The sequence below is a fragment of the Ochotona curzoniae genome, unplaced genomic scaffold (assembly GCF_017591425.1).
Source record: "Ochotona curzoniae isolate NIBS_2020 unplaced genomic scaffold, NIBS_Ocur_1.0 patch371, whole genome shotgun sequence".
NCBI lineage: Eukaryota > Metazoa > Chordata > Mammalia > Lagomorpha > Ochotonidae > Ochotona > Ochotona curzoniae.
Genome location: NW_024466941.1, coordinates 439604 through 465011, shown reverse-complemented (window position 1 = coordinate 465011; position 25408 = coordinate 439604). Strand labels below are relative to the sequence as shown.

General features: G+C 38.9%; 2 protein-coding genes across 2 annotated transcripts in view; both read right to left on the bottom strand.

The window, feature by feature from the left end:
• The window catches only part of LOC121167455 (dynein heavy chain 14, axonemal-like), a 404109-nt gene that overhangs the window by 305876 nt on the left and 72825 nt on the right, over positions 1 to 25408 (bottom strand). The gene's annotated exons all lie outside the window — the stretch shown is intronic.
• Positions 656 to 25101, bottom strand: LOC121167458 (dynein heavy chain 6, axonemal-like). The gene is made up of 7 exons (XM_040996881.1): positions 24935 to 25101; positions 20528 to 20649; positions 17403 to 17574; positions 13593 to 13697; positions 13386 to 13504; positions 12714 to 12788; positions 656 to 873 (listed from the first exon to the last, which is right to left on the bottom strand). Exons 2-7 carry the CDS (start codon positions 20587 to 20589, stop codon positions 831 to 833), a joined length of 576 nt encoding a protein of 191 aa, XP_040852815.1. The 5' UTR covers positions 20590 to 20649; positions 24935 to 25101; the 3' UTR covers positions 656 to 830.

The window sequence follows — 25408 nt, the reverse complement described above, 5'->3', positions numbered from 1 at the left end:
ATGTCATGTGATAAGCTTATAAACTATTCAAGTCCTTTTAAATGCTTCCTGGAAAAGGTCATTTTATAACTTAATATTCAGAATAAGTAAACTTTGAAAATAGAAAAATGAAATGTACTCAGAATTTGGCAAGCTCTCAGAGGAGAGAGCATAATCTTAAGAGAAAACCTTTAAGGGAAAATTAATTCAAAAGTTTGAAATGTCACAATTATGATAGGAATTTTTATTTCCTTTTCATATCTTTTCATCAACAACAGTGGCCCTCTTTCACCTAAACTTGTATTTTTTAACTAACTGCCTCTGGCTAGGGGGAAGGAAGCTGGCTGGAAAAGCTTTACAGTTTGTTTCCCCAGCCTACTGTGTTCTGGAAGAGGATCCAGCAAGAAAAACATGCTCCTTTGGCTGAGTTGCAAAAGGGAAAACTCAACTGTGAGAAGAAAGAAGAACGAGGGAGAGAAAAAAGAATAAAGTGATCAAAGTGATACTTGCAGTTTGCTTAGGAATTTTGGTATACACTCAGAAATTTAAATGTTTTCAAAATTTGAAGTCAAGGATCTTTTTATCTCAAGATTTGATGATGAGAAGTTATTTAATGGAGTTACAATTTAGATTCACTCACCTTGACCACTCAAAGTCCTCTGCCCTGAAGACATTTCTAAGCAGTAAATTTATCACCAAGTCTCTGCAGTGAACATACAGGATGAGCAAGGCCCCAAGCACGGCTTTCCTTCGGGAGTTACAAGCGTCCCGCAGCATCAGTTCTGCAAGCTGTTCTACACGACCTAACACGCCGGCACGGACTTTTTCCAATGCTTCTTTTGGTTGATAACTCATGAAACTTTTAATGCAGTCGGAACAAAACATGATCTGACTCTGACAAAGAGATACATATAGAACAGAAGCTTAACTTTTCATTTTGCATTAAGAATGTTTCCCTATATGTGTCATATATACTGAGAAAATGTTTTGAGGGCTTAAAATAGAATTTTGATGAATATTTACAGAGGGCTTATTCATTTATATTTTCTAATCTTAGATTGCTAATTCCAACGTCACTAATTAATAACCTGTCAACAATAACAAAAGAGCACTCCAAGAGGAAATCGGTGTTGCTTTCTCCATTGATCTTACAATATACCCAGAATCCACTGTGTTTGTAGTCACAGAAGGCATGGGACAGGCAACCTGGTGAACTGGTGAACAGTCTCGGTTGCTAATTCTGTCCTTTTCAAAGGAGACTGTAGATTTGCAGATCACTGATCAACAGGAAGGTGGAGCCTGAGCTTGGGACGTAGACAGGAACAAAAGCCGACTCCAGCAGCAGCAAAGCTGGTAAAGGTCATGTCTGTGCTGTTGCCCCTGGCACATTTATTCTAGATTCCCAGCCTCAGGAGAGAAGACCCAATGGCCCAAGTCCCCTCCCTGGGATATCCTGGGTAGGCGGGAGGAGGAATTTTTTCAGTGAAAGAGATTGGGAACCAGAGTGTTCATCTGCAGTGGAATTCTTAATGACTGTATCTTGAGATGAGTCTGTCTGGAAAGCCTCATTGGCCACAAGTAAGTTTTATATTCATTCAAAGACAAGTTTGAGTCATGTAACATGTTCAGAAATGTGAGATACAAGAGGGATGTAAATTGCCTTCTGGGCAACAGAATTTGCAGTAGATAAAGCATATGTGTGGGGAAAACTTGGGCATAAGTACAGACTGAAGCTGATAGTCACTCCTGTCAAGTATTGTTTGGAAACACTACAGACTGCCTCTTAGTTGAGCATGTTTGAAGGACTAGAGGTGCAGAGATCTTTTCTTGATAGAGAAGGTTTGATTATTTGAATTTCCTATTGAAATGTGCAGACTGATTCATTATCACTTTGCCATTTGGTCACCTTTGTAAATAGCAGCTTGAACAAGTCCTGCAGTTTAAGATCTAACAGAGGATAACAAAAGGGATCAAGCATCTCTGATTATGTTAATTTGTATCCACAATCCCAGGCTATTTTACTAGCAAAGTTTTGGAAAATTGTGTTAAGTCAAAGTAAAAAGACATGATGTTATTTTTGTTACGTAAATAAATTACTTATTTGAAAGAATGATGAAGGAAAGGCAGAGAAAGAAATGTACACATTTCATCTTTCACTCTCCCAACATTTCAATAGCCAAGGATTGGCAAGGTCAACATTAGAAGCTGGGAACTCCATCAACGTCTCCCCCTCTGCATGTGAAGGGCCAAGCTCTTGGGCCGGTACCTGCTGCTTCCCAGGTCCTTTAACAGGAAGCTGGATTGGATGCATTCATCCCAAGTAATCACCCTGTGATGATATTTTAAAATAACCATCATGTAACCATGGCTGGGTCAGGGTGAAGCCATTAATTAGCTAAAGGCCCGCTCTGCATCTCCCATAGGGGAGCCATCATCTTCAGTCCCACAGGGAGCACATCAGCAGGAAGTGGAATTGGGAGCAGAGCTACTGGCATTCCAAGTGGCATCTTAAATACTAAGCCAGATGTCCAGAATGAAGTTATCACGTCTCTCCACAGCCTTTCAAGCCATGCAGACTCCTAGAGTAAAAAATCAGAAAAGCACCCCCTCTCCCTTAGCTTCCATGAGAAAAATCTCCTAATTTTCTTTCTCTTTCCAGCTACTCTTCTTCAGTCTTCTTCCCGGATGCCCCTTCCTCCACCTACTTCTCAAATGATGATGTTTCTTGGGGCTCTTTCTTTGTCCCTCCTTCTCCACTCTGCTGGGTGAAATTTTACTGCCTCCATGGTTTCGACAACTACTTCTCAAAAGAATTGCCAATTTGGACAAGAATCTAGAAGTTAACAGCTGAGCCATGGATAAAGAAAAATAGGGTACATACACAGTGAAATATACACAGTATATACACAGTGAAATACTACTATTCAGTCTTTTTAAATGATGTTATTTCGCCATTTGTTGCAACATGAAAAGAACACAAAAGATTTTTCATCCATAACTAGAGGCAGATACAATTACAAAAGAATCCTAGAGGGATGTTGTGGCATAGACAAGACATGGCTTGCAATACGGTTGCCAGTTTGAGTCCTAGCTGTCCAACTTCCAATCCAGCTCCCTGCTAATGGTATGGGAAAGCAGAAGATGCTCCAAGTGTTTGGGCCCCTGCCACCCACATTCAAGACCTGGAAAAATCTCCTGGCTCCTGGCTTCTGCCTGGCCCAGCCCTGGGTGAAGCAGCCATCTGCAGAGTGAACCAGTGGGTGAAAGATTTCTCTCTCTCTTCTCATTCTCTCTTTCCAACTCTGAATTTTAAATAAGTAATTTTATTATTATTTTTTAAAGAACAGTTAGGGAGATGAAACACTGTTGCCTTTGAACATATAGGAAGAGACCCCAGTGCCGACTCAGGAATGCTAAGTGGTTTTGAGAAGCTGAAATAAAGGACATGGACTCTCCTCCAGAGTCTCCAGGAAGGAACAAGGCTCTGCTGACACTTTGACTAGCCCAGGGGCCCCTGAGTTAGTCTTCTCACCTCAACTTCAAAGTTAGTATTTAATTTTTTTAACTCCTCAAGTAAAAAAGAACAACAAACTGGATACAATGAAATATAATGATTCGCCTAGGAAAAATAACCATTTATGGATTATTTCAATATTATGAAAAGTTTGAAACCCATAGGAAAATGAACTTATACAGTGAATACCCATACAGTTATCATCTGTATTCCACAACAAACTTTTTGCTGTATTTGCTTGATCATATTTATATCTTTATGTTTTTCCATTATATTTTTATAATTTATGTATTACATTATTTTATGATACACTTCTATAGGCTCTGGGATTCCCTATCCCCACTGAGTTCCAGTATATTATTATAATAGTATGGCCCCTCATAAACAGCATAAGTTCATCATCCTGCTCTTTAAGTATCCTGACTTTGTAGGTATGGACAATGGCAGAGACCATCATCTTATTGTCAAAATATATTTAGCAGTTTCACTGGGAGTCCATCTTTGATTTGGAAGTAGAGATGTATACTGCATTGTATACTCACATCTGTATGTGATAGTCTATTACATGGTTACTATACATCCCCTTAAATGAAAATCCATAAAACAAAATCAACAGGAAGGAAAACAGAAAATTTAAAACATGAAGTTAAATAACAAGCTATTGAATGATCAGTTACTAAAGAAGTGAAAAGGGAAATAAACCTTTTTGCAGAAAATGATGCTACTGAATGATCTATGTCATGAAGACATAGAAATCAATGTCACTGAAGACATTGAAAGCTTTTCTGGGTAAGTTATTCTGGGCTGACAGTTTTTCTTTTGAGAATCTGGAATGTGTCACTCCATTCTCATCTGGCCTTTAGAATTTCCTGTGAGAAGTCAGCAGTGAGACTGATTGGGGTTCCTCTATATGTTAATTGACTTTTTCATGTGGATATTTAAGGGTCTTTTACCCGCATTTAACAAGAGAGCTTCGTTATCATGTGTCATGGCGAATAAGATCAACCTTATTGGGAGTTCTGTGTCCCTCGTGTCCCTTCTGTAGTTGTTTTCTAAATCGTTTTCCAAATTAGGGAATGCTCCTTTATTATTTCATTGAATACATTTTTAAACCCAGCTTCTCCTTCTGTGCCTTCTGGGACTCCCATAATTCTTATAGTCGGCCTTTTAATAGTATCTCAATTCTTGTACTTTTTTGCTTGACTCAGTTATTTCCAGCTTTTTGGTTGTTTCTCCATTGTGAGAAATAATTTCCAATTCTGAAAATCTTTCTTTTGCTTGCTCATTCTATTACTGAATTTCATGTCTAATAATTTGGCTTGATCTAGTTTCAGCGCTGCTATTTTGTGTGACACATTCCTTAAATTCCTTGATCTCCTGTATGTACTTCTCAGTGTTGTTAAGAAGCTTTATAACAAGTTTTTAATATTTTTTTACCCCTCCCCATTTTTGCTTTTGCTCCTTTGCAGTGGAGGCATCAGTAACATTCATTGTGCCTCTGTTTCTTCTTTTGTTGTTGGTAATTGCTATTCTAGTTCGCAGATTGCTCTCCGTAGGGCTGGTTTCTAAAGTGTGTTGCCCACAGGTCTATAGATCGATTTTTCTGATTGTGTACCCGGTTCATCATTTGCAGTTACTTGTGTTACTCCCTCCAGCAAGTTTCAGTCCCAGGCTCTTGTGCTCTGCGTCCATCATGGTCTCCACAGACCCAGCTCCTGGTTTACTCCTTTCTATCCATTGTGATACTGTGCTGTAGTCATGTTGCTTGCATAACCTTTCTCCCAGTCTTGGTTTAAGCAGTGCCCAGAATTAGGGAGCTGTCAGCTATCCTAAATCACTGGGCTGTCAGTAGTGCCAGAACCTGCTGGCCATAAGGTTTGACATCACTTGGACCTATTTTGTGTAGAAACCATAGGATGTGAAGTCAGTACTATTTCCCCTTGAGACCAGTGCAATGCATTGAGCTGGAAATTAGCTTTCTCTTGACTCAATGCCTGTGGAGTTCACTGACATCCCTCTAGCTCCACAGTCTTTTCCTCAGTACACAAAATGGCACCCATTGTGGCATTTGTGGAGGTCTGGGCCTACTGCCTTAGGTCTGGGGGGTCACCTGAGCCTATCTTGGGTGGAACCTTTAAGATGCCATGTAGATACTGCTTTTCCTGTGGGATCAGTACAATGCTTCGGGCTGGAAATGAGCTTGTTCCTGGCTTAGTACATGTAGAGCTTGCTGTTATTCTTCCAGCCCCATAGCCTTTTCCTCAGTACACAAAATGGCACACATTGTGGCACTGATGGGGTGTGAGCCATGAAATTCACCTTGTCCCTGAAACTGCCTGCTTGGGCTTTGCCACTCTGCATCTGTTTGTGGTTGAATCAAGTGAATCGGCAGGATGGGCAGTTCTATGGGTTCACTTCCTGAGCTCCAGGTGAACTCTCCTTCCCGCCTGGCCACTGGTGGAGCGCTGATCCCCGACCATAGTTGGGGTATGTGGTCACTGCAACACCGTTCTGCTGTCTTTGTTGCTTCTCTGTGCCCATGGGTCTTCAGGTATTCCTTTGCCATTGGTCTGCCCTTTCCTATTTCCTGGGATGGCAGCCTCTCAGCTTTGCCCTGGCCAATGATTTTCCACTTGCTTATAAACATGTCCTTATCCTATTCCACCATTTTGTTTCTTTCCTTTCCATCTTTTTAAAATATTTTCATTTCAGAGAAACTTTTACATAATATCAGTCCTGTCATGATTTACTTCCTAAATGCTTGCCTTCTTTGCCATATGACAACTAAACATTTCCATACATACATCAAAGGAACATTAACTTACCACAGTGAGTACCACTTGTCCCAGATGAGTTACAGCCCATAAGGGAAAAACCTGGCAATACCAGTCTTTAATCCTTGATTTACAAATCTGTAAGCAAAAATACTTTGTTATTTATATCTAGTCACTTCTGGTGGCCATTTCATGGTTAAGCATACAAAGTTACAAGGGAATTTAAGATATCCATTTTTTTTCTAGTTTAGATAGATGTTTGGGACTACACAAAGGTAACACAAACTTAAAAGTATGAAACACATTTCCTGAATTCCTAACATTATCTGTACTTTTTCTAAAATTTTTATTTATTTGAAAGACAAGAAGACAGAGTGGCCAGGAGAGTGATAGTTCATTCTCTAAATAGTTGCCTATGGCAGGGGTTGAGCCATCCTGAAGCCATGAGCCTGGAACTCCATCCAGGAGTGGCAGGTACCCAAGCACTCATTCCATCTTCCACTGCCTTCTTATGAGCAGGGAATTGGATCAGAAGTGGAACAGCTGGAACTTGAACCTGGACTGTCTAGGTTTAATTCTTGGCCGCAGCTTCCTGTTGATGCAGATCCTGGGATGTAGAGGTGAGTTTCTACCACACATTCAGGAGATCTGAATCATGTTCCCAGCTCCGGATTTTGGCTCAAGCCACTGCAGGCAACTCAGGAGTCAAGTAGTGGAAGATATCACTCATTCTCTCAAATAATTAAAAAATTAAAATCCAGACATTTAGACAGCTAATGTTTATAATTTTGGAACAATTCTGCCAAAATAGCTGAAAAAATGCAATCTAAGAATAGAAAGGGAGAACTGCCAGCCATATATACCACAGGATGGTTAGATGATGTTGAACAGTAGCCAAGATAAACATTAAAAAGACACTAAGTCCTTGTAAAAGCAGGTAGCAGCAGGTTTAACCCTACGCAACAGCATATTCAAAGTTCTACTTCAGGATGAATATCTGGGCTGTGACTAGCATGCCAGTTAAGAGAGTAGGTTCCTGAGAATGGACATCCTGAGAGCAAGCAGGAAGCTCAAGCACGTGGAAGACAGACGGAGCCTGAGTTCTCAGGCTTGAGCCTTGGCCTAGCCTAGCCCCAACCATTTTGGGCATTTGAGGAGTGAAGTAATGGAACTGTCTGCTCGCCTCTCAGGTAAATAGAAAGCAATGCATGTATGAACAGAAAATCAACAAAGAGAGAAAACACAAATATCATCAAACATAAATCATAGAAGTGAAGAATAACATAACTGAACATAAAATTCAATAAAGGGTGTTAACCACAAACATGACTAAGTGGAAGAAAGAATTAGTGAACTTGAAGAAAGGTCACTGGAACAAAACTAAGAATGAAAGCCTGAAGATCTTACAGGACATCAGACAGTGAAACAATGTGTGCAATGCTGATATGCCAGAAAGAAGAGGGCAGAAAACATGTTAAAGAGGTGATGGCAGAAAACATGTGAAAGAGGTGATGGCACAAAATTTCCCAAGCTTGGAAAATGAAACAGAAATCCAGATCCCAGAAGCCCAATGGACACCAAATAGGATAACTTTGGACAGCCACATCAAAACACATTATAATTCAGCTATCAAAAGCTAAAGACAGAGATTTCTGAAAGCAGCAGATTTAAGGGTATGATTGTATAGAAGGCAATAACCAGAATTCTGTAAGCATATTTTTTTCAGGATGTTAGAACAAATGAATATCCTTTAAAAATAAAGATGTATTTGTTTTTACTGGAAAGGCAGATTTAAAGAGAGAAGAGTGACAGACAGAAAGATCTTCTATCTGCTGGTTCATTCCCCAGATGGCTGCAACAGCTGGAGGTGAGCCAATCTGAGACCAGGAGCTTCTTTCCAATCTCCCACGTGGGTGCAGGGTCCCAAGGCTTTGGGCCATCCTCTACTGCTTTCCCAGGGCACAAGCAGGGAGCTGGATGGGAAGCGGGGCATCTGGGACACAAGCCAGCACCTTTACGGAATCCTGGTTGTTGGAGGTGGAGGATTAGCCAACTCAGCTATTGTGCCAGTTCCAAATGTCATTTTAAAGGTCCAAAACAAACCTGCCAGCCAACCCTATACATGGTAATCCTGTCCTTCAAAAACAAAGGGGGATAAGAAAAAGTTTCTCATAAATTAAAAAGTTGAAGAAATTTCTGTGTTTCTTTTTTCTGCAAGAAATATTAAGGACAATTCATAAACATGAAAGAAATGAGTACTAATTACAAACATGAAAATATAAGATTGTAAAACCCACTGATTCAAGTACACACTTACATTTAAAACATTCCCTTACTGTGTAAATCAACTATTTAAGCAAATCTCAGGCTTAAGATAAAATTACAGGTCTAGTCATTTGTTGGGGTACACAAATATTTTAAAAACAGAATTGGGGGATTGTAGTCAAAGTGTAGAATTACTTTATGTGTTCACATTTAAGTTCTTAACAGCTAAAAGCAGCCTGATAAGGGTAAAAGATGTTTTATGTAAGCGTGAGAGTGATCACTAGGGAAAAAAACGCATAGAAGATTAAAAACAAACAAATGAATCCAAACATGCTACTGTAGAAAAGTATCAAACCACAACAGACCACAGCACAGGAGGAAGAAAGCGTCAAAGGATTTGCAAAATCCCAGCAAGCAGTGAACAAAAGGGCAACAGTAGGCCCTTCTCAACCACTCTGGATGCGAAAGCTCCACCTAAAAGCCAAGTAAGTGACTGGGTGAAAAAAACGAGCCCAAACAATAGACTTCCTATAAGAGATTCACCTCACCTTTAGGACACACAGACTTGAGTGCAAAAGGAGAAAAACAAAGATTTTTCCAAATGCAAACAATCAGAACAGAAAAAGGCTTTAACCAAGAACAGCCTGTGAGTCTGCCTCGACTGCAAGGATCATGTGGCTTTTGCCTTTCTTCTGTTTACAGTGAATCCACTTATTCATTGATGTATGTTTTTATTCTTGTGCCCTAAGAAATACACACCACTTGTTTTTAGTTAACTACCCCTTTAATGTGCCATAGATTTTTGTTTGCGAATATTTTGTTGAACATATTTGAATTTGTGTTCATCAAGGATACTGACCTATAATCTCCTTGTGTTCTTGCCAGACACACTGGAGCACACTTTGTTGGTAAAATACTCTCAACAATTTAGGCATACAAGGAACGTACCTCAGTACAAAAAGTTCACTTAGGAAAGTATTCCAGTGAATGTTAAACTCCATGGTGAGAAGCAGAAATCTTTCCTCTAAGCCGAGGAACATGATAAGGATAACTATTCTTACTTCTATTCGCTAAATGTCCATCTCAGAGCACTTAGATAAGAAAAGGAAATGGATGCATCCATATTAGAAAGGAAGAGGTGAAAAATGACCTGTTTTGCTGATATTATATTATATATAGGAAATCCTAATGGCTATATCAGAAAACTATGAGAACTGATCAACAAATCTAGTAATATGGCAGGATAGAGCACCAACACAAGAAAACATCTTATTCATTTCCATGTGCCAGTAATTCTGAAGAATTAATATGCTTATTATAGCATCAAAAACAGAACACTAAATTTAAATAATGACATTAAATAAGTGAAAGATCTACATGCTGAGAACTAAAAAAAAACATAGATGAAGGAAAAGACACAAATAAATGAAACAATTTCTTGTGCTAATGGACTGAAAGAATTAATATTATTAATATGTCCAATCTACTCAAAGCAATCTACAGATTTGATGCCATCTTTTATCAAAAGGTCATTTTTCTCAGAAAAGGAAAATCTACCTAAACATTCATACAAAACCATGAAGACTTGTCTGTTGAACTGAAATTCCCACTGTGAAGTACAAAGTAGATGGAGACCTTAAGTATGATGCCTAGAGTTGATGCTCCTGGGAGGTGATTGAGATCATGTAAGGTCATCAAAATGAATGTTTCATTTTTGGATAGTGATGGATTTATGATAACAGAGACAAAGACCAGAATAGGCACACAGACACACGTTTGTATTCCCTACCCATTGCCCTGGGATTTCCTAAGACATCCTGAGACTGCTAGCAACAAAGCCATTTGGCCCCTTAACCTGCACCTCTGGAATTATGAGGTAAATAAGATCATTTCCATAAGTAGACAGCCTGAGCTATTTTGTTGATAGTAACAAAAAATTAGACTGAGAAAGACTCTAACCATATAACAAAAATCAGCCTGAGAAAGGCTCTAACCAAAGTAATCTAAGTATCACATTGATTTCAAAATACATTACAAAATTATAGTAATTAGAATAGCATGGTACTGACATTAAAAAATAGACTGGCCAGAGTACAATACCATCACAGACCTATGGTCAACTGATTTTCAACAAAGATGACAACAATATACAATAGATAAAAGTCTCTTGGGGCTAGTGCTGTGGGACAGCAGGTTAAGCTGCTCCTTGCATCATGGGCTTACTGTATCAGAGTGCCAGTTCAAGACCTTGCTTCTGATCCAGCTTCCTGTTAATGCCCCAGGGGAGGCAGGAGATGATGGCTGAATAACAGGCCGTTGTTGCCCACGTGGGAAGCAGAACGGAGTTCCATGCTCCTGGTTTGGTCCTGGTTCAGACTTGGCTGGTGTGGCCATTTGGGGAGTAAACCAGTAGATTAAAGGTTACTCTGTCTCTCCTTATCTGTCTGCTGCTCTTTCACACGAATAAGTAAAATATTTTCAAATTTTTTTCAATAAATATCTGGAAAACTTTCATTTTCACATGCAGAGGAGTGAAATTGGACCCTTACTTCATATAACATGAAAATCAACTCAAAACGCATCAAACACTTAAACAGTAAGACTTGATACTATACAGTCACTAAAAGAAAACACAGAGAAAAACCTCCACAACACTGATGTGATGATTCTGGTCAGGGATACATCCCTGAAAGTACATGTAACAGTAGCAGGAAGAAATAAATGGGATTGAGTCAGAGCAAAACAAAACAAAACCACCCTCCCCAACCCTAAACTGCACAGCAAAGGAAACTAAATAAGGAGAAAATTCTTTCAGTGAGAAAAAAAATCTTTCAGACTATGCATTCTGAGAGGAATTGTACCCAAAATACGTAAGAGACTCAAACAGCTCAACAACAACAACAACAACAAGTCAACATCACTAACCACCAGAGAAATGTAAAATAAAACTACAACATGTTATCACCTTGCACATGTCAGAATGGCTATTATCAAGAAGCAGTGAAGTGGGGCAGTGTCAAGATACTGCCTGAGACACCTGCATCCTCCAGCAGGGTGCCTAGGTCCAAGTTCTGGCTCTTCTGCTTCTGCTCTGGTTTCCTACTGAACACCCTAAGAGGCGGATGATGCTTTCAGTACTGGGATCCTGCTACACATGTGGGAGAACTGGATTGATGGCTAGTCTCCCGGCTTCAGCCTGGTCCAGATGACTGCTGTAGGCATCTGGGGAGTGAACTTGTAGATGGAAGACCTCTTCTTTCTCCCTCTGTCTCATCCTTGCCCTCTTTGAGACTTTCAATACAGAAAAGAACAACGGCAAAAATGCAGAGAAAAAGGAATTCTTGGAGCTTGTTAGAGGAAATATAAATTGTCATGGAAAACAGCACAGAGAGTTCTCAGAGGAATCCCACTTTTGAGTATATATCCAAAGGAACAGAAGTAAGTGTGCCAAAGAGGCATCTGCTTTCCAATGTGCACTGTAGGATTATTCACATCAGGGAGATAAGGGAGCAACATCAGTGCTCTCAGAAGGATGGAGAAAGAAAACATGGTAGGAAGGATTAGAAACTGTGCAATAGAGACTTTCATATCCAGATATGTAGATACAATGCAGCATGCATCTCTACTTCCAGACCAAAGATGGTCTCCCAGTGAAACTGTTGGATACATCTACACAACAGGATGTTGGACTATCTACCATTGTCTGTACCAGCAATGTCAGGACACAGTTAAATAACAGAGTGATGGATTTGTGACTGCTTATGAAGAACTACATTATCGCAATTATGAGAAAAATCAGTTGGGGGAAGGCAATTTGGGGAGGGGGTAGGAAAACCCCGGACACTATGGAATATCATAAAATTTAAAATAAAAGGTGAAAAAGTCAGAAAACTATATAGTTTTTATATATATTGTTTTTACGTGTGTGTGTATATATATACAAACCATGGTGTGTTTACATGCAATGGATAACATTAAGTCTGAATATAAGGACATCTTATTGTTTCTGATGACACGGATGGTCCTGGAGCACATTATGTTAGATAAAATCAGACAGGTGTAGAAAGAAAAAGCTAAATAATCTCACATTTACACCTGGGATTCAAAAAAAACCTGACAAAGGTAGAGTTAAATACAGGTAACAAATATATATAGGTTCAGGATTTAAAATTTGTACTTACTTTTTTAACGCCTCAAACATGCTTTTTTCTACATTTGCCAGCCACTGTTCTACAGCACTTCTTACGTGAATTTTCCTGTAATTTGTTTAAAAAAAAATCAGAAAGCCATTTCAACTCATGCTCTGTCCTTTGATAGACTTAGACTACATTTTGGCACATTTTAATAATATTCACGGGTCAATTATAATTCTAGAACATCTTTTGGTTATTCCAAATTTTAATTTAGAAAACTGCACAGAAAACAGTTAATCAGGTTTTAAGGAATTCTTACATAAAGGCCATAAATTACACAGTAATTAGATTATATGCAAAAAAATTCATCTGTAAGAGACAGAGAGATTGTAGTATAAAACATTTTGGGGGGCCCGGCATGATAGCTTAGCGAAACAGGTCATGCAGTAATGAGAGTAGGAAACGCAAAACAAATCTGAATGACAGAGCAGAAGCTAGACATACATGAGCACCGTGAGTTTGAAGATTATCTTCTCTGCTTCTAATTGAAAAGAAATGAATATGTATGAGAAGACATCCAGAAAGGTGACAGCATATTTGAATAAGGATATTATATCTTAGTTTGCTTAGAGTGCTTCCATGAAAAACCAAATTTCAGAGGTTGTAAAGCATGAGGGCTTAAGGGGTCTGAACGCTTGGTTAGCAGCATATTCAGCATACTTGTGCAGCACGAGGCCTTCGCCTTCAGCAGACATGAGCATCCTTATGGTAGAGGGGCCGATCTCTTGCTTGCATATCATCAGCTGCTTCACATTCTCAAAGCACTTCACTAGATGAGGCTGTGAACCGGAAAGGTGGATTGACAGCATGAGTAAATCCCGGAATGCTCGGGAAATAGCACTGCTGAACACAGGGGAGTGCCGTTACCTGTACAGACTCAGGGTTTCTGCTGCCGGCTAGGATCGCAAGCAGCTCATTGGTGCTGAGGAAGTAAAACCTGGGGAAAATCATCCTTTTCATTTCAAGGTAGTCCTGTTCAGAAGAACCAAGAGAAATGCAGTTCAGAAAATATACTTATTCATGGTAAGGTTCGTAACCGCATGTGTACCTACCTACACAAAAGCTACAACAGTAATGGTGTAGGGAACATGTTAGTATCTGTGAAAAGCACGCCAAGGCCAAATGAAAGCTATACTTAAGACATTAAAACCTTTCCTAAAGCAAATTTAGAAAAAAGAAATCAAAACCTAAGCAGCAACAAAAATCCTCTTAAATTATTCACAGCTAACAAAGTACTATATTTTAGTATGATCGATTTACTTTGTGTACTTCGCCTTTCTGGACTGCTTCCCTGTCTGTGGAGCTCCCATTTCACAGATGAGCTCACATCCTCCTGCTTAGGCACTCTCATGGAGATTCACCACTGCCGCCACCTCTCCCCACAACGTAGGAGATTCAAACCAGGAAACAGCCAGCCATCCAGTTTGGTCAGGTCAACAAGTTCTTACTGGTTTCTGTTCTATTCTCTTCAGATTCTCCCTTGGCACTCTCTCAAGTACAAAGTTTAAGAAGCCTTTCCTGTCCCTTTGTTCCCCTCCAACAGCTGTTTGCCCATTTTGCTACAAAGTTCTTAGTCTGTAAGCACAAAATCTTAATTCTCTATCATGTCACATTCTGCCATAGAGCCCCTGTTGGCTCCGATCTACTGAGTGCTTGTCAGTCTTCCTGTTGCATGCAAATTCTATAGGACTTGACTCTGCCCTTTGTTTCAACCTCTGATTTTTTTCCATTTTCCCACAGCCATTACATGTCATTTTTGCCTTGCAGGTACCAGGATCTCTTTTAGGGATGCTCCACTTCCCATCCAGCTCCCTGCTTGTGGCAGAGGAGAACAATGGAGGATGACCCAAAGTCTTGGGACCCCGTACCCACATGGGAGACCTGGATAAGTTCCTGGCTCCTGCTTTGGATTGGCTCAACTCCAGCCATTGTGGTCACTTGGGGGAATGAACCAGTGGATGGAAGATCTGTATCACTTTCTTTTTCTTTATAAATCTGCTTTTACAATAAAAATAAATCCAAAAAAAAAGAGTCCCTCTTTGTCCCATCCACCATAATGCTGACATTTCTCAAATTTTCCTATCACTCTTCTTACTATGCTCTTCTCAAGTTATTTAATCCATATTCATTTTCTTCCATTCAGATCACTTCTCTCTGCCCAGCCACACTGTGTATCCCCCTATCCTACAGAGGATGCATTCCAAGACTCCCCCAGAAAATGCTGAAACTGCACATTGCGCTAAATCCTTACACTTATGTTATTTATACATCACACTGTAATACATGCCATACATCTGCGAACTGGGATGCCTACCACACGCATAAGCAGTAAATGATGTATATGGAGTAAGTATGCTGAGCAGGGAGAGAAGATTCACATTTGGGGTAGAATAGGGAAAATTTCACCATGCTACTCAGGACAGTATGCAATTTAAATTTTTTCTGCAATTTTCTACTTGATATTTTTAGGACCATGAATGGCCACAGGTAACTGGAATTGTAGGACTCAAAGACAAGGAAGAACTACTACTCCCAGTTGCCAAGTGAGGCATTCATCTGAATGTCCCATCTGCATTAGATTTTCAGCATGAGCAAACACAATTCTCCTCCAGCTCTTTTCTCTGCAGCATCATTGCTTTTCGTTTTATGGCCAAACCAGAAATCCAGCCACAGTCCTGGACATCTTTTACACTTGACTCGCCGCTCTGCTGCTCCAGGCTCCACATTCTTTCATCCTCACTGTGGTCTTGCTATTGTTCTTGAACTAGTCTTTAAATATCCAGCCTCACTGTCCATGCTACAGCTTTGAAAATCATTCATCCCTCTCCAAGCTCATGTTGCAATTTGGTTCCTCATGTGACAATGTGGTGAGGCATTTCTACATTACATTGCTGCCTCGAAGTTTTCTCTGAATGCTCATGAAAATCGTAACTCACTGTGATTCTCAAGACCCTTCACCCTCTTGTTCCACGCGTGCCCTGTCTCATCTGTACTGTACTGCTCACAAACCAGAAGGTACCACATGTGCTCTTGGCTCCATGTCTCACCTACCCTCTTTGTTTGGACTCTAACCTAGTCAGTACCCACTCCTAAGACCCACATTAAGTGTCCTTTCTCTCAGTACGGGGACTTTTCTTTCTCTTTGCTGCGGCCTCACTCTCCAAGCTGTCATGGCATACTTCGTTTTATAATGCTCCTCTGCTCTTTCATCTCTTACACTGCAGTTCTGTAATAGTAGGCAAAGTGTCTTCTAACTTTGTAGAACCAGTACAGAGCAGCAGCAGTGCCTGGACCAAGTCAGTATTCAGCCCATGATTAAATGTCTGGTGTGGAATCATCCTCAGTAATAATTCAGGCACGTGTCAAATATAACTGGAAGGCTTAACGACCACCTGTCCTAGATCATAGCTTGTTCCAGAAGAAGGCCTGTCTGGAAGAACTTTCTATATAGAAGCCCTGACTACAGTTAAATACTCCAGAAGAGCCATCCTGGTATCTGTGTCCTGTGCTTAACAAGGAAAAGTGATGCCTGAAAAAAAATCTTGATTTTGGAAGCAAAGTAAATGTGTACATCATGAATCTCAAACACCAGAACCTAGTTGTTTAAGCAATATGTATGTCAAGATGACAATTCAATGTTTTAACAATCAGAAATTTATAAGCCCATCAACATATTCTATTTGAACTTTTGCTGCATTTATCAACTTAATAGGAGTGGTTTGGGGCTGGTGCAATGGCTCCATAGGCTAATCCTCTACATTCAAATACCTCCATTTCTTACAGGCACAGGCTCCTGTCTTGGCTGCTCCACTTCCCAACCTGCTTTCTGCTTGTGTGTGGCCTGGGAAAGCAGTAGGGAATGGTCCAAAGCCTTGGGACCCTGCACCTGTGTGGGAAACTAGAGGATGCTTCTGGCTCCTGGCTTCAGATCAGCTCAATTTTGGCCTTTGCAGCCATTTGGGAAGTGAACCAGTGGATGAAAAATCTTTCTGTCTTTTCTTCTCTCTGTAAATCTGACTTTTCAATAAAAATAAATCTTAAAAAAGCCACAGTACTAGTACTAATAAAACAATTAACCTTCATGAAGTACTTTTTGTGCCAATTCTTGTGCTTTATGCTCTCCCATTTAGAACAAAGCCCCTCAAGGTACCTCTGCCTTTTCTCAACCTTAATAGAACTTGGGGCATTTGCTTAGGATATTTATTACACCCCACCTCCATCCCAAAAGAGAGTTTTGGACTGTGTCCTGCCTTTGCTTCGATCCAGCTTCCTGCTTCTGCACACTCTGGGGAGGTAAAGATGATACCTCACATACTTGGGTACCAGCCACCCAGGTGACAGAGACGGTAAAGCTATGCCCAGCCCTGGCAGTGCAAGCATTTGGGGACTAAACTGACATGTGGAAGCAGTTGGTTTCCTTCTCTTGCAAATAAATACAAGATAAACAAATATACTTAAAAGGAGATAATGGAATTCTGGCTCTTCAAAGTTTAGTATTTTTGCCTAAGATCACTTCATCAGTCCATCTTCCATTGCTTTTGTGAATATTTTCACTCTATGCTATGGAAGAAGAGAATTTGAGGTTAGTTTCTACTGTATATTACACTCCTTCTGCAAAATAAAACCATTCACTACTTTAGGATTGGTATGATTTTTGTTCCTCATTTTTTTTTTTACCTCAAGCCTTTTCTTTATAAATTCAAGATGTTTATTACAATTTTTCAGAATTTCGGGTATTCTTTTGGAGATGATTATTTGCAAAGCATTCAGTCTGTTTTGTAGTTTGGATGTTACTTCTTTCCATGTGGAAATCACCTGAGAGAAAACTTTTGTTTCTTCTGGGAGCTGCCTTTAGAAAAAAAAGAGATGAAATTTTATATTTTTAAAGTCCTATGATTTAAATGTGCAACCTGAATACATTGCCACATTTCATGGTTTCATTTAGAAAGCACCTTTGTGGGTTTTATTTTTCTTCATCAGTCATTGATTAAAGATAACTTCTGAGTGCTCATTTTAAATGAATAATACCCATACTATGAAATGTAAGATCATTTAACAAGAGCATATTTACTATGTGGTAGAAGACAGATGTGCATGGATTCTACATAAAGTAGTGATTTGTGTGTCAATACATGGAATAAAACCAACCATGGGTGGAATTCGAGAGAAGCAGTGGGGTATGGAAGGGGCTTCCTGAACAGGACACTGCTTAATCTGGGTTCTGGAAGAGTAATCTGTTTATGACATGAGAAGGCAGTGGATGCTCAGTCCAGGAACAAGCATATAAGAGGGGTTCCCTGAACGCTCTACTAGTCTTAGGGGATGAGGAAATGCGAGGCAGGGGTCAGTCCTGGTAGGGAAAGTTTCCTTCACGGAATATTATCACTGTTTCCTCTCCTCTGAGAGCAGCATGTGGCTGCCTCTCCACATGCACATTGCTAATCTGCTGATAATGTTTGTTCTGCTGTTGAAGTATCTTCAAAAGTTGGTGGGCCAGCTCCTTCCTCTCTGCTCAGCTGGGTATCCCACAGCCATCCCACCCTAGTCATTTCCTTCAAATGCTTCATGCCTTGAAGTTGAGCGAGGAGGCCGTGAGGGGGAAGTCTTTAGGTGTGTGACATTTGATTTGACCTTCATGCACTAGATGGCAGCTAAAAAATGTTGATAGACTTTGCAAAATGTCCCCAAATATGTAAAATCATACCTGGCCAACACTGGTCTAGCATACTCAAGCATTCTTTCTCCACAGAATTCTCCAGAGGAGGGAAGCCCCCTCTTAGACTCTAAATGTCAATTTCTCCTGAGAATACTTCCACCATCATCACCTTCCACACCTTGGGTGATTGCCCTAGACATGTCTGCAGCTCGATCAAAGTCCGATTAGGAAATACCATGTCAATTAATGCCATAAGGTTGTAAATGGCTGTTGATTTTATGTTCCGGCTTTTACTTGATTGGGATGATAATCTGCTGGCTTTACTTTCAGACCAGAGATGGTCTCACCAAGAAATCGTTGAACCCACTAGGATAATAAGACACTGGACTTTATGCTTGGTAAATACTTTCAATGAAAGAACCTCAACTGAATTTGAACTGCGGTAACGCAGCAAGGTGGAGAAATCCACCATGGGGAGAGGGTTCGGTGAGGTGTGGGGGGAAATCCCAGTGCCCATAATGCAATGCCATTAATAAAAAAAAAAAAGTCCGATTAGGAGAGGAACTTGGATGTTCCCTTCTGCTAAGCACTCTCCCAACTCCTCTGGTGTTACGGTGAGGCTTGAGTCTCACCCATTCCCTTCACAACATTCTCCCTTAAGATGGATCTTTTGTTCTTTACTGCTTCCCCCACCCTCCCTGCCCCGATGCTTCCCATTGGGATCAGGGCTCATTGTCCCTCTGCATCAAACTATGGCCTATTATAGTCCATTTTTTTCTTTCCTTTAGACATATTTATAAGTGCTTTCGGCATCCCTTGTTTAAAAGCATCTTTTCAATCTCAGTAAATCCTGTAAAAGAGCAACGAGCAGTGGTATTTTGATACTTATGTGTTTGGCTCTTCTATTAAGAAATTTTTACTAAAATGCAATAATGAAACTTAAAGTTGAGCCTCAAAGCTGTTGCAACCATTATGGATATGCTTAACTATGTGTGTGTGAGTGTTTTTTTTTTTTTTTACAACCATCTGCAGGTTAACAGGAGAATACCAAGCTTTTGTAGGATACATAATAATACGTATAAAATATGGACATTATTCCCAGAAAAGCAGTTCTTTTTCAAGCTTTTGATAGCTATTCTTTTCCCCCCAACTTATGCTTAGTATACTTATCTTGATATGAGTGGTCTTTCTTACCGTGCAAACCTTTCACTCACATACTTCATGACCTCCCATTTTATTTCAGAATGGCTCCTACACTAGCTTGTATGATTTACTCTGAATCATTAATGATTCCTAGATAGTTTCTTGGGTAACCATTCATCTCAACCAAGGCACTATTAAGACTATTAAGTGATTACCCTTAAGAGTTAAAAGCTAATTGATTTTAATACTATGAATAAAAGCAAATATAGAATTTTTAAGATAGTTTCCCAGGTCTTCTATTCCTTTACGTGGTCCAAATAAAAAAAATCTTATTAAAGTATGAAGGCTACTAAAAAGTGCTTTTTACATATATTAAAACAACACTGATATTCCAGAAGTAAACAGACCCATCAAAGTATCATTTAAGGAAGATAACAACACATCTGACACTTTGCCCCACGGTCCTTTATACATATTCATGTTAATAATTGTGAAGGGGTGGACACTTGGTCTTTGTGGGTAAGACACCTGTTAAGATGCCCATGTGCCATATCAGAATGTCTGATTTCAATATCTACCTCCACCTCCTAACGTCAGCTTCCTGCTAATGCAGGCCTATAGAATAATAAAAAATAATAATAATAAAAAAGGGAAGAAGACAGTAGCAAGTGGAGTTCCTTGATCCATGTGGGGATCCTGAGCCAGTTCATGCTCCTGCTTTGCTCTGTCTGTGCATCTGAAGAGTGCAGTAGTGGATGGGGTGTTTGTGCACACACTCCTTATATCCAATAGATACAAATTTTTAGAATTGGAGAAATAAGGCTTTTTTCCTAAATGTTAATACTTTTAAACTTCCTGTGAAAGAAAAAAGTTTTTACTGAGCACATTATACTCAAATGTCTATACTGTTCATTTCTTAAGGATTACAGAAGGTAACCAACCACTTTTTTTTCTTTTTCCAAATCTTAAGTGGGGTATTTTAAGTTTTTTTTTTTTTTTTTACCTTTGTATTTCTAGACAGTTAAAGACTGGCTCAACATGAAGCCAGTTTCGTTGACAAGTCATCCATTCCTCAAGGGCATAAGAGAACACAGTCAGGTTATTAGTCCATTCATGCACAAGATCCTGCAAGGACAGAAACAAATATCTGGCAAATATACAAAATTGCAAAGTCATAAAATAGAAACTAAGATGAACAGTGATTATCAGTCACTGTATTTCATTTTTGAAGTTTGAGATGTTTGTTTACCCAATTCTCTTATTATGTATACATCTTCTCAAAAAGGTTTGAGTAACACATATAGACATACAGAATTAAGCATAAATACTTCCCATTCAACATTTGTTTCATAATTCCTATCACAGAGGAAACACCATTAGGGAGTCCGTACGTTTTTTCAGCACTTTCCCCTTCAGCATAAAAGCAATTGTATTATTCTGTAATTCACTTTTTAAGAGATATCATTTTAAAATGATTTCAGAAATTTCTGTCATGTGGATATAACAAATCGTTTCCAAATATTATATTAAAATAGTAGAAAAATCATGGCAAATACATTAATGCTGAAATGCTTATTTGAAGATAATGAATTGGGCCATCCTTTTATCTGGCTACTCAAAAATAAAACCACTTGTAACTCATTTGTATTCGTTTTCTGATATTTACTTCTGTATGTCTTGATTTTTGAAAGTTTTATCCAAGTATGACTGATAGGTGGCAAACTGCACCATTTATAGCTGCATAGATTTTAGCGTCTGCTTATACCTGTGGAATGATTAGCACAATGAAGACAATAAAAATCCATTACATGGAAAGGTTCCCTGTACAAACCCTTCCTCTACTCCTGTCTTACTTCTCATGCATGAACACGACACATCAATCTTTCACGCGAGTCCTAATTTCTGAGGGGTTTTTAGTTTTCCTTGCACAGACACTACACACCCATGTTTTGTCAGATTTACCTAAAAATATCACATTTAATATTATTGTAATTATTAAAAAATTTCAATATCTAATTGTTCAGTACCGATAGCTAGATTGAAGTTGATTCTTCTAGGATAATCACCTGCCCCAAAAACTTCCTAAAATTCATTTACTTTTTCTCAAAATTGAATTCATTGGTTTTAAATAGGTGCTTAGTATTAAATTCATGTGAATATAAGGAACATTTTATAGGTTCCTATTGCTTAAGAGATGGACTAGGATTTTTCTTGCAATGGTGACAGGATGTGGTAGGGAAGGAGGATGCAATATTCCACCAGTAAGCAGCATATTAAATGCATCTTTTGGTCCTCACAGGTGTCCTTTATCTGGCTAGGGATGCTCTCTTCTTGTTCTACACTGCTGCTGCTTTCCACTGGATGTTGTATTTTTTAAAAGCAGGTGTATGTGTGTGATCAATTACATTAATGCTGCCATTGACTATATCATTGTGCCTATTTTTGTTCCTTCCTGGAAGCTTTAAAATGATTTTTGGGCATTTCATTGGATAGTGGGCTGCCTGATGGGAAATAATAAGAAAACACTGAACATTGCTGGCAAAATTCAGAGTTTGTAGGATCATATGTTTTTAAGGTCTACATTTATTTTGTCCAGTCTGATTAAAATTTCTGACAGTGCTCAATCCTCATTGTTTTCAAAGTTAGTTTCTGTACTCAAGCTGTTAATCTCATTCCTAAATATATAAATGCTTTACATAATCCAAAGTCAAATAAAAAATCACAGAATGGAAAAAATCAAAGTGAACAGAAGTTGAGAAAATTAAAGCATTTTCTTTTTACTGTAATGCTGACCTTAATGGGCCCAATGTAGGGAGAGGCTTTAATTGTTGCCAGTATGACTTGAGAATCTTCTAACTGAGCGAATATGTCATCCAAGGATGAAATCATTAAGACAGAATAGTTCTCTGTGCGATGAAGGACTAAATGTAAGGGCGTGGTATTCCAAAGATGAACAATCTTTGACAACAGCTTTTCAAGAGCAGCTTCATTAGTTGTTGAGGCGGACACTTCTTTGATCTCATGCTCATAATAAAATACCTAAAATGAACAGACTATTAAAACTGAGTTGGGCAAACAATTCCTGGTACATTTAAAATGCAAACCATGAAGGTACACTTTGAAAGGATCATCATGAATAACGGTGATCCAGTTTCACATTGGGTTTCCATACTAACCAGAAACACCATGATCTAACCCTCAGGTCATAGGCCTTTTCAGCTTTTAAACCACCTACCTAAAGTTTTCATGCTCTGTGAAATTTCTGAATTTTCTTCTTACTTTAGTCATAATGAAGAATATGCATCCTCTGCCCATATGCAGCTGATGTTTACATCAGCTTTCTCTCCTTTGCACTAACAGCAATGGTATTTTCTTTAGTTTGGCTCCTTTATTCTGCCAACTGCTGAATTAATTGTGTGGAATTTTACTCTCCAATCTTGGGCTATATTCAGCTAAGAGAATGAAGCTCTAACGAACCTCAGTTCATGATTTCCCTTCCTTTACCACATGTCCTTGACGACCTGTCTCTCAAAATACATTGGCACTCTGTAAATGGGACTTCTTGCCATGTGTATCAACTTCCAGTTCCCCCTGGATAAATTCAAAGAATGTCACACTCACCACAACAGAGGTAAACACAGAGCTTTCCATCTCTACAGCTTCACATTCACTACCTAAGCTGATGACTTTGAATCCCTGGTTAGAAACAAGAATCCATCACCACTCCCTTGATCATTTCCACGGAGTGAAAGAATGAGAGTTGGGGGCCCAGTACAATTGCTCAGCTTGTTTCTAAGCGGAAGACGCCTATTCCCACAGTTTTGGCAGAGTTCAAATTAGAGTAGTTTACATATGAACAAAAGTGAGCAGCTCCAGTCTCATTTTTAGCTTCTGAAATTGCTGTACCTAGGAATTAGCTACTCCCCTGTTTCTACCTGCTCTAACTTTTGTTGCTTGCTATTATACTTACTCTCTACCCAAGACTGAAAAATCACTGTATTGGGCTCGGTGTGATGATTCAGTGGCTAAATCCTCACCCAGTATGGGTGCTGGTTAGTGTTGTGGCTGCTCCACAACACTATCCTGCTGCCTGCTCATAGCCTGGGAAAGCAGCATTCAATGGCCCAAAGCCTTGGGTACTTGCACCCACGCAGGAGATCTGGATGAAGCTCCTGGCTCCTGGCTTTGGATCAGCTCAGCTCTCACTATTGTGGTCATTTGGGGGAGTGAACCAGTGAATGGAAGATCTTTGTGTCTTTCTCTCTGTAAATCTGATCTGCCTTTCCAATAAAATAATTAAGTCCTTAAAAAATGAAAAATCATTGTATTATTGACAAGTGGTAGATTTTTAGCATGCTGGTTTGAATCAACTTAGCTGTTGGCAACGGCCCTTACATCCTAAAGTTATCTAGGTATCATGTTGAATCCCTCATTGTCACACAGACCAGTAAGGATAATAATAAGCTCTAATAATATCTCAGGAAAAGAATATTTAAATGGGATGAGTGGGAGAGAGCAAGAAAAAATTCAATGATTCTTCCATGATTTTTAGTGTAACTAGTTTTAGTTTAATTGTTTAATGAAGGTACTACCACCAACTGATATGGGGAAGATTCACTGTAGATTTTGGTAAAAGGAGAATGAAAAGTGAACACATTTGTCATGCTAACTGTGAAATATCTCTTAGAGATGCAAGTGGTGACCCTGAATAGGAAGTGGGATATGTAAGTCTGAAGTTCAGAAATGAAGTTGAGATTAGGACTGAAAATCAAAATAATTAATTTTTAAAAATAAATTAGCTTTTTGAAGATTTTTTTTAAATCCCACATTCCTCATCACAACAGATCATTTGCTAGACTTAAAGATTTTAAATGCTGGTTATTGTTACATATCATTAATCATGAAACATTAAATCTAGATGAAGCTTATTGTAAATGTGCATGGCAAGGAAACATTTGAGTCTTGAGAATACTGGAAAATGTGTTTTTATATTAAAACTTATATGGCAAAGCTTATTAAAGTTTTTAAAATGTAACAGTAAACTATTGGTAAAACTATCCTAACATGTTTTTAATAATATATTAATTTTATACAAATCAGAACTACAGTAATTTTGATTTTCCTATTCCTTTAAGACATATTCTGTTAGTAGTAGCATGGCCAAATAATACAATATTAATTTCATTTGTCGTGCATGAAAATTAGTATCACTCATTTCTAATCACAAAGATTATAATGGTATGAAGAGTCACGCACTCAGCCTCTCCACTGAAATTTAATTTCCTCCCACCTATTGTCTGACAGACTTATTCTCCTATTCTGATAGCTGATTTTACTAATTTCTGACTTTTGTACAATCACTTACCTACTTACAATGGGCCCTTCTGGTATTCAAGCTATTTTCATTTACCTGGTGGTTTAGAAGGTCCTCGATTGTATGGCTTTTGGAAAGGGTAACGGACTTCCCAGTGATTTCCTGGAGAGCCTCCCAATGCCTGGGCTTGAGATGAGGGTTTCCCAGGGCTACGATGACAGGCAACTTGTGCTTAAACTCTGTCACTGATTGCTTAAGATTTGTGAGCACATCATCGGCAGGCAAACGTATAAATTACAAAAAGGCAGCAGGTCTATAATATTTTCATTGTATTTTAGCAGAAAATTGATAATGTATAATTTTTTTAGAACTTTAACAACCTTAAATCAGTTCTTTGGAATTTGAATTGTAATAAAAGACAATAAGCTTTATTAACCTTACCATTTTATAAGAATCAATGATAGATTAAAATAAAAAGATAATTATCAGGACAGGTGACTAAAATCCCAGATGATTAAAGCCCAGTAACTGCAGTACTTCCCCAATTTTCACAGACTAGATAAATATAGA